Source organism: Rhinopithecus roxellana, chromosome 11 (assembly GCF_007565055.1).
Source record: "Rhinopithecus roxellana isolate Shanxi Qingling chromosome 11, ASM756505v1, whole genome shotgun sequence".
Classification (NCBI taxonomy): Eukaryota; Metazoa; Chordata; class Mammalia; order Primates; family Cercopithecidae; genus Rhinopithecus; species Rhinopithecus roxellana.
The window spans coordinates 118,777,544-118,791,513 of NC_044559.1; the positions used below are offsets into that span (position 1 = coordinate 118,777,544).

The following is a 13,970-nucleotide window of genomic DNA, read 5'->3' on the forward strand; positions in this document are numbered from 1 at the left end:
TCACTCAACATGAGTATTTTGCCTCTGTGGCTAACACCAGGAGTTCAGCTGTTCAAAGTTCAACCACATGATGAGTCAGGACATATTTCCTCCTATGAATGTTTAAATCCTTGTGTGAGGCCCAAATTACCAGCTCAGACTTCTCTTTTGTACACTTTGTGTTTATTCCTTACCAACAAACCTCAGTAGAACCATCCTAAACCATCAGAGAAGTTCTAAGACAGTGAATCTGAAATAAGAAAGAATCTGATTCTGGACTTTTTGTTTCCCTCCCTGCTTGAGGTTTTTTTTTTTTTTTTTTTTTTTTTTTTTGGCTTCTACATAAATTCATCTTCTTTTATCTCAATGAAGAGCTCAAAAAATGACAGGGATGGACCTGTGAGCCAGCCCAGCAAGTATCCCCTAACGCCTTTTCTCCAGGGGCAACTGCTGTAATGATATTTACATAATTAGTAGAGGCCATTCAGTTAATTTTTCTCACAGTAACTAAAAGCTGCTGTAGAATCATTAGCTTTTCAACCTATAGCCATAGTACAGACAGGCATAATTTTTATTAAATAGAAATTTTGTGTCAATGGGCATCCTGTTAGGCCTGTAGCAGCCCCTAGCACAAAGCTGGCTATACACTAAACCCTGAGTAAATGCTAATTGCAAGTATTATTGCAAAAATGAGGATTCTGATGATGATAACTGAGAAAGTCAATAATGCTTCAGAAACAGTGAAAAATCCTGGGATCTCAATTTTTAAAATATACCCAGGCTATTGTATTTCTCCTTTTCTAACTTAGAAATTTTATAATTGTAGACGTGTGTGCTTACATATACACATATATATTTATATATTATATACAATTTATAATTCTATGTATAAATTATATGTATAATTTTTCAAAACTGTTCTAGTGAAGCACATATTCAATTAATGGCTAACTAGGAGACGAATTTAATTGACGATTACATTTATGATCAAGGGGAGTTTTTAAATCTAAGTAGGAATAAAGAATACTAGAAAAGCATATTTGAATTTTAACAGCATAATTATCTGTTGAAAAATCACTATCTTTGAAGAGTCTTATCTAAGAGAACTACAAAGTCACTGCAATGATTTCTTAAATTTTACTACCATTTGAATATTCACTTATTTCTATAGCAATATCTCCCTGGATAGCAGATAATAAGGTTCCCTTTCCAGGTAGCTATGTGAGATAGATATTATACATTAGCAATAACCTGCTTTCTCCCTATATTTACATAATAATAACTGCTAGATGCAGTTCCCTGGATTGTCTGAAATAAGAATCGAAAGCATTTGCTTCCCAGGTATTGAAATGACATCCACACACTTTGAAAACTCTGGACTCTATGTATATTTATGTGTTGTTTGCATATTATTTACTTATAGAGATGGCTTTTAATAATATGAAGACAAATATCCTTTGCGTTTTATTTCTAACTTGTGTTATTTACTATTATTATCTTTAATTTTTGAGCAGTATATAATTTTGCTTTGCCACAGATTTCTAAACTTTACTTGAGAAATCTTTTTTTTCTGAGACGGAGCCTCGCTCTGTCACCCAGGCTGGAGTGCGGTGGAGGATCTCAGCTCACTGCAACCTCCGCCTCCTGATTCAAACGATTCTCCTGCTTCAGCCTCCCTAGTAGCTGGGACTACAGATGCGTGCCACCGTACCCAGCTAATTTTTGTATTTTTAGTAGAGACAGGGTTTCACCATGTTGGCCAGGATGGTCTCGATCTCTTGACCTCGTGATCACTCTGCCTCGGCCACCCAAAGTGTTGGGATTACAGATATGAGCCACTGCGCCTGACTAATAAATCTTTACTCTAAATACAGTAAAACTTCTTTCATTTCACTTGTTTCTAATTGTTTTTATATACTGAAGTATAGCTATCTCTTGCATATTAAGGTAGATGTGACACTTTTAAAGTATTTATTGTTAGATATATAGATGTATTTATACATTCCCTGTGATTCTGATAAGATTCAGAACTACTTTGTTGGCCAAATTTAGGCCAGGAAATTTGATAGAAAGCAAATATGGTTTTGAAATTAGACATTTCATAGAAAGCGTAAAAAACTTAGATGGTGTTTGTAATATTATTCCCTCACATTCTTCTCCATGTAGAAGAGGCATTTTCAGGATTCAAAATGATAATTTTATCATTAGGTTAAAATGCTCTTACAATTAGGTTAAATTCCCTATAATTTTATTATTACATTAAAACGCCCTTATAATTTTACATTTTGTAATCTTATTTAGTGATTTAGTTTATACTTTTTTCCCTAAACTCATTGTTTACCTCCTAATTTATTTTACAAGGTTATGTCTATGCAGTTTATTAGTATATTCCTTGATAAAAATAGCCAATGGCTAAGAATTTCAGTGTAATCATCGTCAATGAAAATGAAGTTCATTTTACATTGGTCTATGTAGTAATGGCTGAATGTTCATGCCAAGCAAATTCAGATTATACCTTTTTGCTTTACTTTGTTTTAAATCTAATGACAGTTAACACTTATTGTCAACAGTTGCAGAAAGAGTATTAGCCTAGTATTTGGATTATAGTCCCACTCTATAACTTCCTAAATATTTGACCTTGGTTACATTAATTACTTCTCTCAACCTCTCTTCTTCTGTAAAATAACAATAATACCTTCCTATATGGCTGTTTGTGAAAGTTAGATAGATATATATTCCACACAGAGTCTATGATATAAAGTGTTCAATAACTATTAGCTGTACTATTACATTACTAACATTATAATTTCCCTTTCTTTTTCTTTCTCTTCTTCCATTTTTCCTCTTCCTTTTCTAGAATATCTCTGTGGAATTTAACTGATTTCTCTGCATATTTATCTGAAAAATAGTTCAAATTATTCTTTTCTGCACCAATTAGGCAATGCATATAACACCTTTGTGAAATATTAAGCTCTATAAAAATCTGGGGTACACATTGTATTAAATATAGTGTATCTGGGATTCTTCACATATTAAATTGTTTAGAAGTAGCAGCTTTTCATGATTTAACATAAAATACTCTGCAGGAACAATGACGCCTCCCAGCTGATGTAATAGTAGCAGGGAAAGTAACGTGAGTATCGGAATGAATTAGGCATACCTTGACAATTCTATAAGCAATTGAGCTAAATGATGCTGTTTCTCAGAACATTTGGAAAAAATTTATATTTCTTAAATTGAGAATTCTGTCTTCTCAATCTCCAGTATGGAAAGGGTAACTCCATTTTTGCAAATGCAAAAATATCTTTTTTATTTTCTGAAATGTGTCCCTCATTGCCCTTCATGTCGTAGAGAAGCATAATAAGGTGATTTCCATTTGAGCTCTGCCTTTTCAAGGCATGGGAGCAGTTTGGAGAGCCAACATAAGAGCCACATTTTTGTTTTTCAGTTTCCAAGTGTGATTTTGAAGCAAACAGCTGTGGTTGGTTTGAAGCAATTAGTGGTGACCATTTTGACTGGACGTGGAGCTCTCGGAGTGAACTTTCTGCTGATTTTGAGCACCAGGCTCCACCTCGGGATCATAGTCTCAACACATCTCAAGGTAAGAAGCTAACAGGGACTCTCTAACCACTGCTATTTACTGTTTAGTTAGACCTCAGAAGAGAAAGGGAAGCTGGTACGGTTCTGTGACAACTACAGCGAACAGTTGGATAGTTGAATATTGTCAGTTACAGTTATGCTGTCTGCATGGACTGATTCCCTTATAGGTGGTACAGATGGCATATAGATATACTTTTGACTGAACTAGCTGAGATTACCAATTGTCTTTGGTTATCATTTAGCATGAGATGTAGATAGTGGTTCAACATTTATCAGAGCAAATTTGACCAAGAGTCACTGATTGATTTTTTTATTGTATAATTTTAATTTCAGTTGGACAATGATCTTGCTCAGTGTAGGGTTAAGAGACAGATGTCTCATTTTAGAATCCAATAGGTTAATGAAGGCTTTGTTTTTGTATCTCAACAGGGCATTTTATGTTCATTCTGAAGAAAGGCAGTAGCTTGTGGCAAGTTGCTAAGCTTCAGAGCCCAACTTTTAGCCAGACAGGACCTGGATGCATACTTTCCTTCTGGTAAATATTAAACAAAATAGTCAGTTACCCTAGTGGTCAAGTGTTTGCAGGCATACCTCTGCACTTACTCATTTCTGTGGTTTACTGCTGGTTTTACTCTAAAAATGGCTGTTGCATTAAATTCATATGATTTTCATTTTACCTAGGAGTGTGTTCTCAGTATATGTTGTTTTCTTTCTTAAGATGAAAGGGGCTCTTTCCCTCCAACCGTGGATTATAATTTAATTAAGATTGCTTCCTCTTGTTCTGTACTGAGCTCCTTGAGACAAGTTCCCAGGGTTGTGAGAACCACAGAGTGTGTGCCTCAGCAGATAAGCTCTTGCAAATGGACAGCCACAATTATTGCATGAAAGTAAAATGTCTTCGGATAACTCATTAAAATTGACTGTTGACTGAGTGGAAAAGTCTAAAGGTTAAATATGTAGTCTATTCTATAAATCACTTCCATTTCTTACATTTACTCTTTTTTAGGTTCTATAACTATGGCCTGTCAGTGGGAGCAGCTGAGCTGCAGCTACATATGGAAGAATCTCATGACTCAACCGTGCTTTGGAGAGTATTATACAATCAGGGTGAACGGTGGTCGGAGGCAACCATTCAGCTAGGGCGCCTTTCTCAGCCCTTCCATCTGTCACTAGATAAAGTCAGTCTGGGCATTTATGATGGGGTTTCAGCTATTGATGACATCCGATTTGAAAATTGTACTCTCCCCCTTCCTGCTGAGAGCTGTGAAGGGCTGGATCATTTCTGGTGTCACCACACCAGGGCTTGCATAGAAAAGCTTCGGCTATGTGACCTGGTGGATGACTGTGGTGATCGTACTGATGAAGTCAACTGCGGTAAGTTCTTTTTGTTGGGGGATTCTCTTTCTCATTTTGAAAGTGTCGACCTTGATGAATTCACTTTTATCTTGCCAATCAAACCGATAACAGTAAGCATAGCTCCAAAACTGATGAATGGTATGTGTGGTTAATTAGTCAAACCATCACTATTTATTAAGTGAATTTATTAGATACTAGATACCAAATACTAGACATACGATGATAAACACAGCTACAGAGTCCCTGCCCTCGTGGAGCTTACAATCTTATTGAAAGACAAATATCTAAATATTTAATAAACAAAAATGAAATGGTAGCTTTGATAGGAACTATGAAGAAGAGTGCTGTGACTTTACATAATAATGGCACTGGACGTTCTAGACATTAGGACTTAGATCAGATCTAAAAAAAATCACAAGTCAAAGCATGTAACTAAAAGCCCTGAGATGTAGCTGCAAGGCAGATGGAAAATAGCCAGTGTGGATGGAGCAAGGAGATGAAGGGGAAAGAGGGCCCAAAATATAATAAGGATGAAGGTTTGGGGAAGGCCAGATTCACAGGCCTTTGTATTACATAGGAGTACAATCTGAACCTAGCTCCATTATTGCCCACTGCACTTAGTGGTGCAGTACAGAAAATAAGTTTGAAGTTAATAGGATTTTTTTTTTTTAATTACAAAACCTTGTCAAGAAAAGGAAAAGTTTCCATCTTTCCTTGGACTCAGATTCCTCATCTAGAAATAGCAATGATTTTAAAAATTGAAGATACTTGAATATTATATTTATTTTATAAATTATATTTTATATATGAAAATTTTATAAATTATGCAATTTATTTTATTTATTAAATTTATTTTATAAGTAAATTATTTATTTTATGTATTAAATTTATGTTCGTGAAATAGGGATGCTAATTGCAAGCCAAAGTAGAAACATAAAATGCTTACTACATCATAGAAAACATTAAGAAATTTCCATATAAATCATTGTAGAGAGTTTTGCATATATGTAATCTTTGGTACACATATTATCAAAGGCATGTCAAAGTCAGGCCTATGAAACTCAGAATTACCATGCATCTCATGAAATTTACACACCAATATTTGAGTGGATATAATTAAAATTGGTGATTTTGACAGTGACTATCATATGAAGTGTAACTTTTCCTAAGGCCATATGAAGTGTAACTTTTCCTAAGGCCCAATAAATTGGAGCCAATTTATTTTTGCAAATTTAGAAAGCCTTTTCATCTTTTCAAGCTCTTTAAATCCTCCTCATTAAAAAATGTTGATGTGCTGCTAAAAATAAGCAAATTACCCCTCAAACTTCCCTATATTCACTTAGTAGGATGTGATAATGGGAATATAACTATAGTATAAAAATACTTCTTCTAATTATGGATTAGTGAAAGAATGTCAGTTTCTCACACGGCTTTCCATCAAGGCATTTTACTTCATTACACAGTGTACATTAGAGATCCGCAAATCCATGTTGGATTTCCTGAAATACATTGAGAGATGCGGTCTTTTACGGAAAGGTGGAGCTCGGCGTATTCCCTTTGGAAATGAAGTTTGAGTGTGCAGTCAGCGCCAAGACAGACAATAGAAAAATGTGTTTGCTTTAGCGTCAGTTTTATGTCAGAAACGCAGCAACTTGCCATTCACCTTCTGCCCTACAGCCGAAGACTGACATCTGGAGGGTACACTGTGTCTCCCCAGTTCACATCACAGCTGGGCTTGATTAGTCACAAGTGAGGAAATATCAAAAGAAAGCTCGTCTCCCACTTGACATTTACTCACTTGGTTCCCTTCGTTAGGTCTAAGCTCCTCTTCTGTGATTTTCCAAGACAGATGATTTGTTCTCGCCTGGCTGCATTTATTCGCATACCCTTTTATTTATTGTTTCAGAGTATTTGTTCACTTTTGGCACCAAGTGCCATTACTAAGATGAATAGTTATAGGATGGTTGACATTTATTAAAACAAAAAACTAACATATAAATGAAGCTAAAATGTAGAACTACTTGTTAATTCTGAAACCTGTCCCCTTCTACCAAAGACTGTCAAATGCCCATTTTATACCATTTATTCAATACAGTGAGTATCATTTGAAAAATGGACACATTCCTATATTACCCTAGAAATTTAGATAGAGTTTTCAATTATTGACTACAGTAGACTTCCCCCTTACCTGTGGGCTTCCAAGATCACCAGTGGATTCCTGAAACATAATAGTAACTAGTCCTAGAGATACTATGTTTTTTTCCTATACATACATACTTATGATAAAGTTTTTGTTTGCTTTTATTTTGTTTTTGTTTTTTGTTTTTTGTTTTTTTAGACAAAGTCTCCCTCTGTTGCTCGGTTTGGAGTACAGTGGCAGAATCTCTGCTCACTGCAACCTCTGTGTCCCGGGTTCAAGTGATTCTCCTGCCTCAGCCTTCTGAGTAGCTGGGATTGCAGGTGCCTGTCACCACTCCCAGCTAATTCTTTTTGTATTTTTCGTAGAGATGGGATTTCACCATGTTGGCCAGGCTGATCTTGAACTCCTGACCTCAAGTGATCCACCCACCTTGGCCTCTCAAAGTGCTAGGATTACAGAAGCGAGCCACTGCGCCCAGCCTGATAATGTTTAATTTATAAATTAGGCATTAAGAGATTAACAGCAACTAGTAATAAAATAGAACAATTATAACAATATGCCTGTGCTATAACTCTTGCACTTTGGTGCCATTATGACGTAAAATAAGGGTGACACTTAAACACAGGCACTGTGATCCTGTTACAGTCGATCTGATAACTGAGATAGCTATTGTTTGTGATGGTATGAGATTTCATCAGGCTGCTCAGAATGACCTGCAACTCAAAATGTATGAATTGCTTATTTCAGGAATTCTCCATTTCACATTTTTTGACCACAGTTGGTTGTGGGTTACTGTAACTGCTAACAGCAAAACATCAGATAAGACAGGACTCCTGTAAGATTCTTCCTAAGTCTGAATTGGTCTAGGGACTGAAGGAAGCTGAAGTTTAACAGCTGCAACTCAAAGGAGCTACAATCCAGTGAGAAGAAAAGATCCAAACTGATGAATCACAGCAAAAAAATGGCAAGGCACATACCTAACATTAGGGCAAACAGAGGTGGAGGAAGAGGTGGGGTGTTTAGAATACATGGGGAAGATGGTACAGGGTATGGGGAAGAGTAGTAGGGACCAGGCAGTCATTTTAATTTGGGGAAAGTGGAGTTTGAAAGACAGAGGAGTTTTTATTTAAAGTTTGGATTCTATGAGCATGGATGAAAGAATTTGGATTCGAGAAGGAAGTGGTAATACTGTCATTGAAGTTTGTTACCTTGGCACTGATGCGTAGGGACACCAGGATCTGGGATGGGATGGAACCAAAGATGAGAGATTTGGGAATGAGGTCAGGAAAACATCTATATCAGGGTGCTTGTTAAAAATGTGGATTTCTGGGCTTCACCCTATATCTAACAAGCTAGTATCTGTTTCAGTGTTTTATTATGAAGTAAGCAATTTTACCATGAGCCCCAGGTGATTCTTAACATATGATTGTTCTCAGCTCTGCCTGTTAGAATCACCAAGGGAGCTTAGAAAAAATCCTGATGCATGGCTTTACCACTAGGAGCAATTAAATCAACACCTCTGGAGATGAATTCTGGGCTTTAGTGTTTGTTTGTTTTTTAATGTTCCCTGGCAATTGGAACATTCATTTGAGGTTGAAATCTACTGAGCCAGAAGTTTCTCACAGTGAGCCAGGCATTTCTCACAGTGAGCCAGGCATGGGGTCTTGATCATTTCCCTGGAGTTATGGTCATAGAAATGGAGAAGAGATGTGCATAAAAAATATTTGGAGAAAAATGTCCAAAGCAATTCCATCTTTAGTTGATAAAATATTATTAATTGATATATCACTTAGAAACAGAAACTCTTTTTTTTTAAAAAAGCTTCGGTGTTGGATTTTTAAAAATAAAGTGGCTTACCTTGGCGTGAGCAAAGTATCAACTAGCATTCTTTAAATATTAATAAATAGAATGTGGTTGCATGTATTTTTGTCCCTAATTATCTTTTGCTTTTTTTAATGTGGATTTCAGCACCTGAGCTGCAGTGTAACTTTGAAAATGGAATCTGTAACTGGGAACAAGATACAAAAGATGACTTTGATTGGACCAGGAACCAGGGTCCAACTCCAACACTTAACACGGGGCCAATGAAAGATAACACTCTGGGCACAGCTAAAGGACACTATCTCTACATAGAATCTTCAGAGCCACAGGCTTTTCAAGACAGTGCTGCCTTACTCAGCCCAATCCTTAATGCCACTGATACAAAAGGCTGCACCTTCCGCTTCTATTACCACATGTTTGGAAAGCACATTTATAGGTTGGCAATCTACCAACAAATCTGGAGAGACTCAAGGGGACAGCTGCTGTGGCAGATATTTGGGAATCAAGGCAACAGATGGATTAGGAAACACCTCAACATTTCCAGCAGGCAGCCCTTTCAGGTATGGATAATAGGTTTTGTAATGCACATTTGAAATGCATCCGAATGTCTAAGGAATATGAAAGATCACTGTATTCTTGAATTAAAAGTAAGTGGAATTTGATCAAAATTATGTTGACACACATTTATCATTTAATTGAGGGTGTATCAAAGCTCTTTACATTGTTTCCTCCTTGACTACCTCCAATAATGTAAGATTAGAATTTCTGAAGGTGAACATGTGGCCATTGGAAACAGCTGCAGGTCCTTCCAATTTCAAGTAATTGTTCTACTGAAATGAACAACCTGGGAGTGGAGGGAAGAGTTTTGCATAATCTCTGATATTTTGCAAAAAGCACAGACTCTGAAATCTGTGATTTTCCTTATTTCATTTTATTTTTGTCTTTTTATAGGTAAGTAACAGAAATCCAGGCTTTATTCAATAATCAGCTTCTCTGAGGAATAACTAGAATTTAAATATCGTTCTCCTTACTCCGGGGGGAATATTCTTTTATTTATCTATCTATTTATTTATTTATTTGTATTATACTTTAAGTTCTAGGGAACATGTGCATAACGTGCAGGTTTGTTACATATGTATACTTGTGCCATGTTGGTGTGCTGCACCCACCAATTAATTCAAGATGGATTAGAGACTTAAATGTTAGACCTAATACCATAACTCATCAGCACCCATCAATTCATCATTTATATCATGTATAACTCCCCAATGCAATCCTTCCCGCCTCCCGCCTCCCCATGATAAGCCCTAGTGTGTGATGTTCCACTTCCTGAGTCCAAGTGATCTCATTGTTCAGTTCCCACCTATGAGTGAGAACATGCGGTGTTTGGTTTTCTCTTCTTGTGATAGTTTGCTAAGAATGATTGTTTCCAGCTGCATCCATGTCCCTACAAAGGACGCAAACTCATCCTTTTTTATGGCTGCATAGTATTCCATGGTGTATATGTGCCACATTTTCTTAATCCAGTCTGTCACAGATGGACATTTGGGTTGATTCCAAGTCTTTGCTATTGTGAATAGTGCCACAATAAACATACGTGTGCATGTGTCTTTATAGCAGCATGATTTATAATCCTTTGGGTATATACCCAGTAGTGGGATGGCTGGGTCATATGGTACATCTAGTTCTAGATCCTTGAGGAATTGCCATACTGTTTTCCATAATCGTTGAACTAGTTTACAATCCCACCAACAGTGTAAAAGTGTTCCTATTTCTCCACATCTTCTCCAACAACTGTTGTTTCCTGATTTTTTAATGATTGCCATGCTAACTGGTGTGAGATGGTATCTCATTGTGGTTTTGATTTGCATTTCTCTGATGGCGAGTGATGATGAGCATTTTTTCATGTGTCTGTTGGCTGTATGAATGTCTTCTTTTGAGAAATGTCTGTTCATATCCTTTGCCCACTTTTGGATGGGGTTGTTTGTTTTTTCCTTGTATATTTGTTTGAGTTCTTTGTAGATTCTGGATATTAGCCCTTTGTCAGATGAGTAGATTGCAAAACTTTTCTCCCATTCTGTAGGTTGCCTGTTCACTCTGATGGTAGTTTCTTTTGCTGTGCAGAAGCTCTTTAGTTTAATTAGATCCCATTTGTCAATTTTGGCTTTTGCTGCCATTGCTTTTGGTGTTTTAGACATGAAGTCCTTGCCCATGCCTATGTCCTGAATGGTACTACCTAGATTTTCTTCTAGGGTTTTTATGGTATTAGGTCTAACATTTAAGTCTCTAATCCATCTTGAATTAATCTTTGTATAAGGGGTAAGGAAAGGATCCAGTTTCAGCTTTCTACTTATGGCTAGCCAATTTTCCCAGCACCATTTATTAAATAGGGAATCCTTTCCCCATTTCTTGTTTCTCTCAGGTTTGTCAAAGATCAGATGGCTGTAGATGTGTGGTATTATTTCTGAGGACTCTGTTCTGTTCCATTGGTCTATATCTCTGTTTTGGTACCAGTACCATGCTGTTTTGGTGACTATAGCCTTGTAGTATAGTTTGAAGTCAGGTAGCGTGATGCCTCCAGCTTTGTCCTTTTGACTTAGGATTGTCTTGGCAATGCGGGCTCTTTTTTGGTTCCATATGAACTTTAAAGCAGTTTTTTCCAATTCTGTGAAGAAACTCATTGGTAGCTTGATGGGGATGGCATTGAATCTATAAATAACCTTGCGCAGTATGGCCATTTTCACGATATTGATTCTTCCTATCGATGAGCATGTATGTTCTTCCATTTGTTTGTGTCCTCTTTTATTTCACTGAGCAGTGGTTTGTAGTTCTCCTGGAAGAGGTCCTTGACATCCCTTGTAAGTTGGATTCCTAGGTATTTTATTCTCTTTGAAGCAATTGTGAATGGAAGTTCATTCCTGATTTGGCTCTCTGCTTGTCTGTTACTGGTGTATAAGAATACTTGTGATTTTTGCACATTAATTTTGTATCCTGAGATTTTGCTGAAGTTGCTTATCAGCTTAAGGAGATTTTGGGCTGAGACGATGGGGTTTTCTAAATATACAATCATGTCATCTGCAAACAGGGACAGTTTAACTTCTTCTTTTCCTAACTGAATACCCTTGATTTCTTTCTCTTGCCTGATTGCCCTAGCCAGAACTTCCAAGACTATGTTGAATAGGAGTGGTGAGAGAGGGCATCCCTGTCTTGTGCCAGTTTTCAAATGGAATTTTTCCAGTTTTTGCCCATTCAGTATGATATTAGCTGTGGGTTTGTCATAAATAGCTCTTATTATTTTGAGGTACGTTCCATCAATACTGAATTTCTTGAGCGTTTTTAGCATGAAGGGCTGTTGAATTTTGTCAAAAGCCTTTTCTGCATCTATTGAGATAATCATGTGGTTCTTGTCTTTGGTTCTGTTTATATGCTGGATTAAGTTTATTGATTTGCAAATGTTGAACCAGCCTTGCATCGCAGGGATGAAGCCCACTTGATCATGGTGGATAAGCTTTTTGATGTGCTGCTGAATCCGGTTTGCCAGTATTTTATTGAGGATTTTTGCATCGATGTTCATCAGGGATATTGGTCTAAAATTCTCTTTTTTTGTTTTGTCTCTGCCAGGCTTTGGTATCAGGATGATGTTGGCCTCATAAAATGAGTTAGGGAGGATTCCCTCTTTTTCTATTGATTGGAATAGTTTCAGAAGGAATGGTACCAGCTCCTCCTTGTACCTCTGGTAGAATTCAGCTGTGAATCCATCTGGTCCTGGACTTTTTTTGGTGGGTAGGCTCTTAATTATTGGCTCAATTTCAGAGCCTGCTATTGGTCTATTCAGGGATTCAACTTCTTCCTTGTTTAGTCTTGAGAGAGTGTAAGTGTCCAGGAAATTATCCATTTCTTCTAGATTTGCTAGTTGATTTGCGTAGAGGTGTTTATAGTATTCTCGGATGGTAGTTTGTATTTCTGTGGGGTTGGTGGTGATATCCCCTTTATCATTTTTTTATTGCGTCTATTTGATTCCTCTCTGTTTTCTTCTTTATTAGTCTTGCTAGCGGTCTGTCAATTTTGTTGATCTTTTCAAAAAACCAACTCCTGGATTCATTGATTTTTTGGAGGGTTTTTTGTGTCTCTATCTCCTTCAGTTCTGCTCTGATCTTAGTTATTTCTTGCCTTCTGCTAGCTTTTGAATGTGTTTGCTCTTGCCTCTCTAGTTCTTTTAATTGTGATGTTAGAGTGTCCATTTTAGATCTTTCCTGCTTTCTCTTGTGGGCATTTAGTGCTATCAATTTCCCTCTACACACTGCTTTAAATGTGTCCCAGAGATTCTGGTATGTTGTATCTTTGTTCTCATTGGTTTCAAAGAACATCTTTATTTCTGCTTTCATTTCGTTATGTACCCAGTAGTCATTCAGGAGCAGGTTGTTCAGTTTCCATGTAGTTGAGCGGTTTTGATTGAGTTTCTTAGTCCTGAGTTCTAGTTTGATTGCACTGTGGTCTGAGAGATAGTTTGTTATAATTTCTGTTCTTTTACATTTGCTGAGGAGTGCTTTACTTCCAATTTTGTGGTCAATTTTGGAATAAGTGCGATGTGGTGCTGAGAAGAATGTATATTCTGTTGATTTGGGGTAGAGAGTTCTATAGATGTCTATTAGGTCCGCTTGGTGCAGAGATGAGTTAAATTCCTGGATATCCTTGTTAACTTTCTGTCTCGTTGATCTGTCTAATGTTGACAGTGGAGTGTTGAAGTCTCCCATTATTATTGTATGAGAGTCTAAGTCTCTTTGTAAGTCTCTAAGGACTTGCTTTATGAATCTGGGTGCTCCTGTATTGGGTGCATATATATTTAGGAGAGTTAGCTCTTCCTGTTGAATTGATCCCTTTACCATTATGTAATGGCCTTCTTTGTCTCTTTTGATCTTTGATAAAAGTCTGTTTTCTCAGAGACTAGGATTGCAACCCCTGCTTTTTTTTGTTCTCCATTTGCTTGGTAGATCTTCCTCCATCCCTTTATTTTGAGCCTATGTATGTCTCTGCATGTGAGATGGGTCTCCTGAATACAGCAGACTGATGGGTC

At 37.0% G+C, this 13,970-nt stretch overlaps 1 protein-coding gene across 1 annotated transcript in view; it reads left to right on the forward strand.

Annotated features, from left to right (window-relative positions):
- MALRD1 (MAM and LDL receptor class A domain containing 1) overlaps positions 1 to 13,970 on the forward strand; it is a 706,902-nt gene that overhangs the window by 154,737 nt on the left and 538,195 nt on the right. Inside the window, exons 15-18 of the mRNA XM_030940611.1 lie at positions 3,428 to 3,580; positions 4,009 to 4,114; positions 4,586 to 4,953; positions 9,044 to 9,456. Of these exons, the coding sequence (XP_030796471.1) occupies positions 3,428 to 3,580; positions 4,009 to 4,114; positions 4,586 to 4,953; positions 9,044 to 9,456 (1,040 nt within the window). The remainder of the gene's footprint in view (positions 1 to 3,427; positions 3,581 to 4,008; positions 4,115 to 4,585; positions 4,954 to 9,043; positions 9,457 to 13,970) is intronic.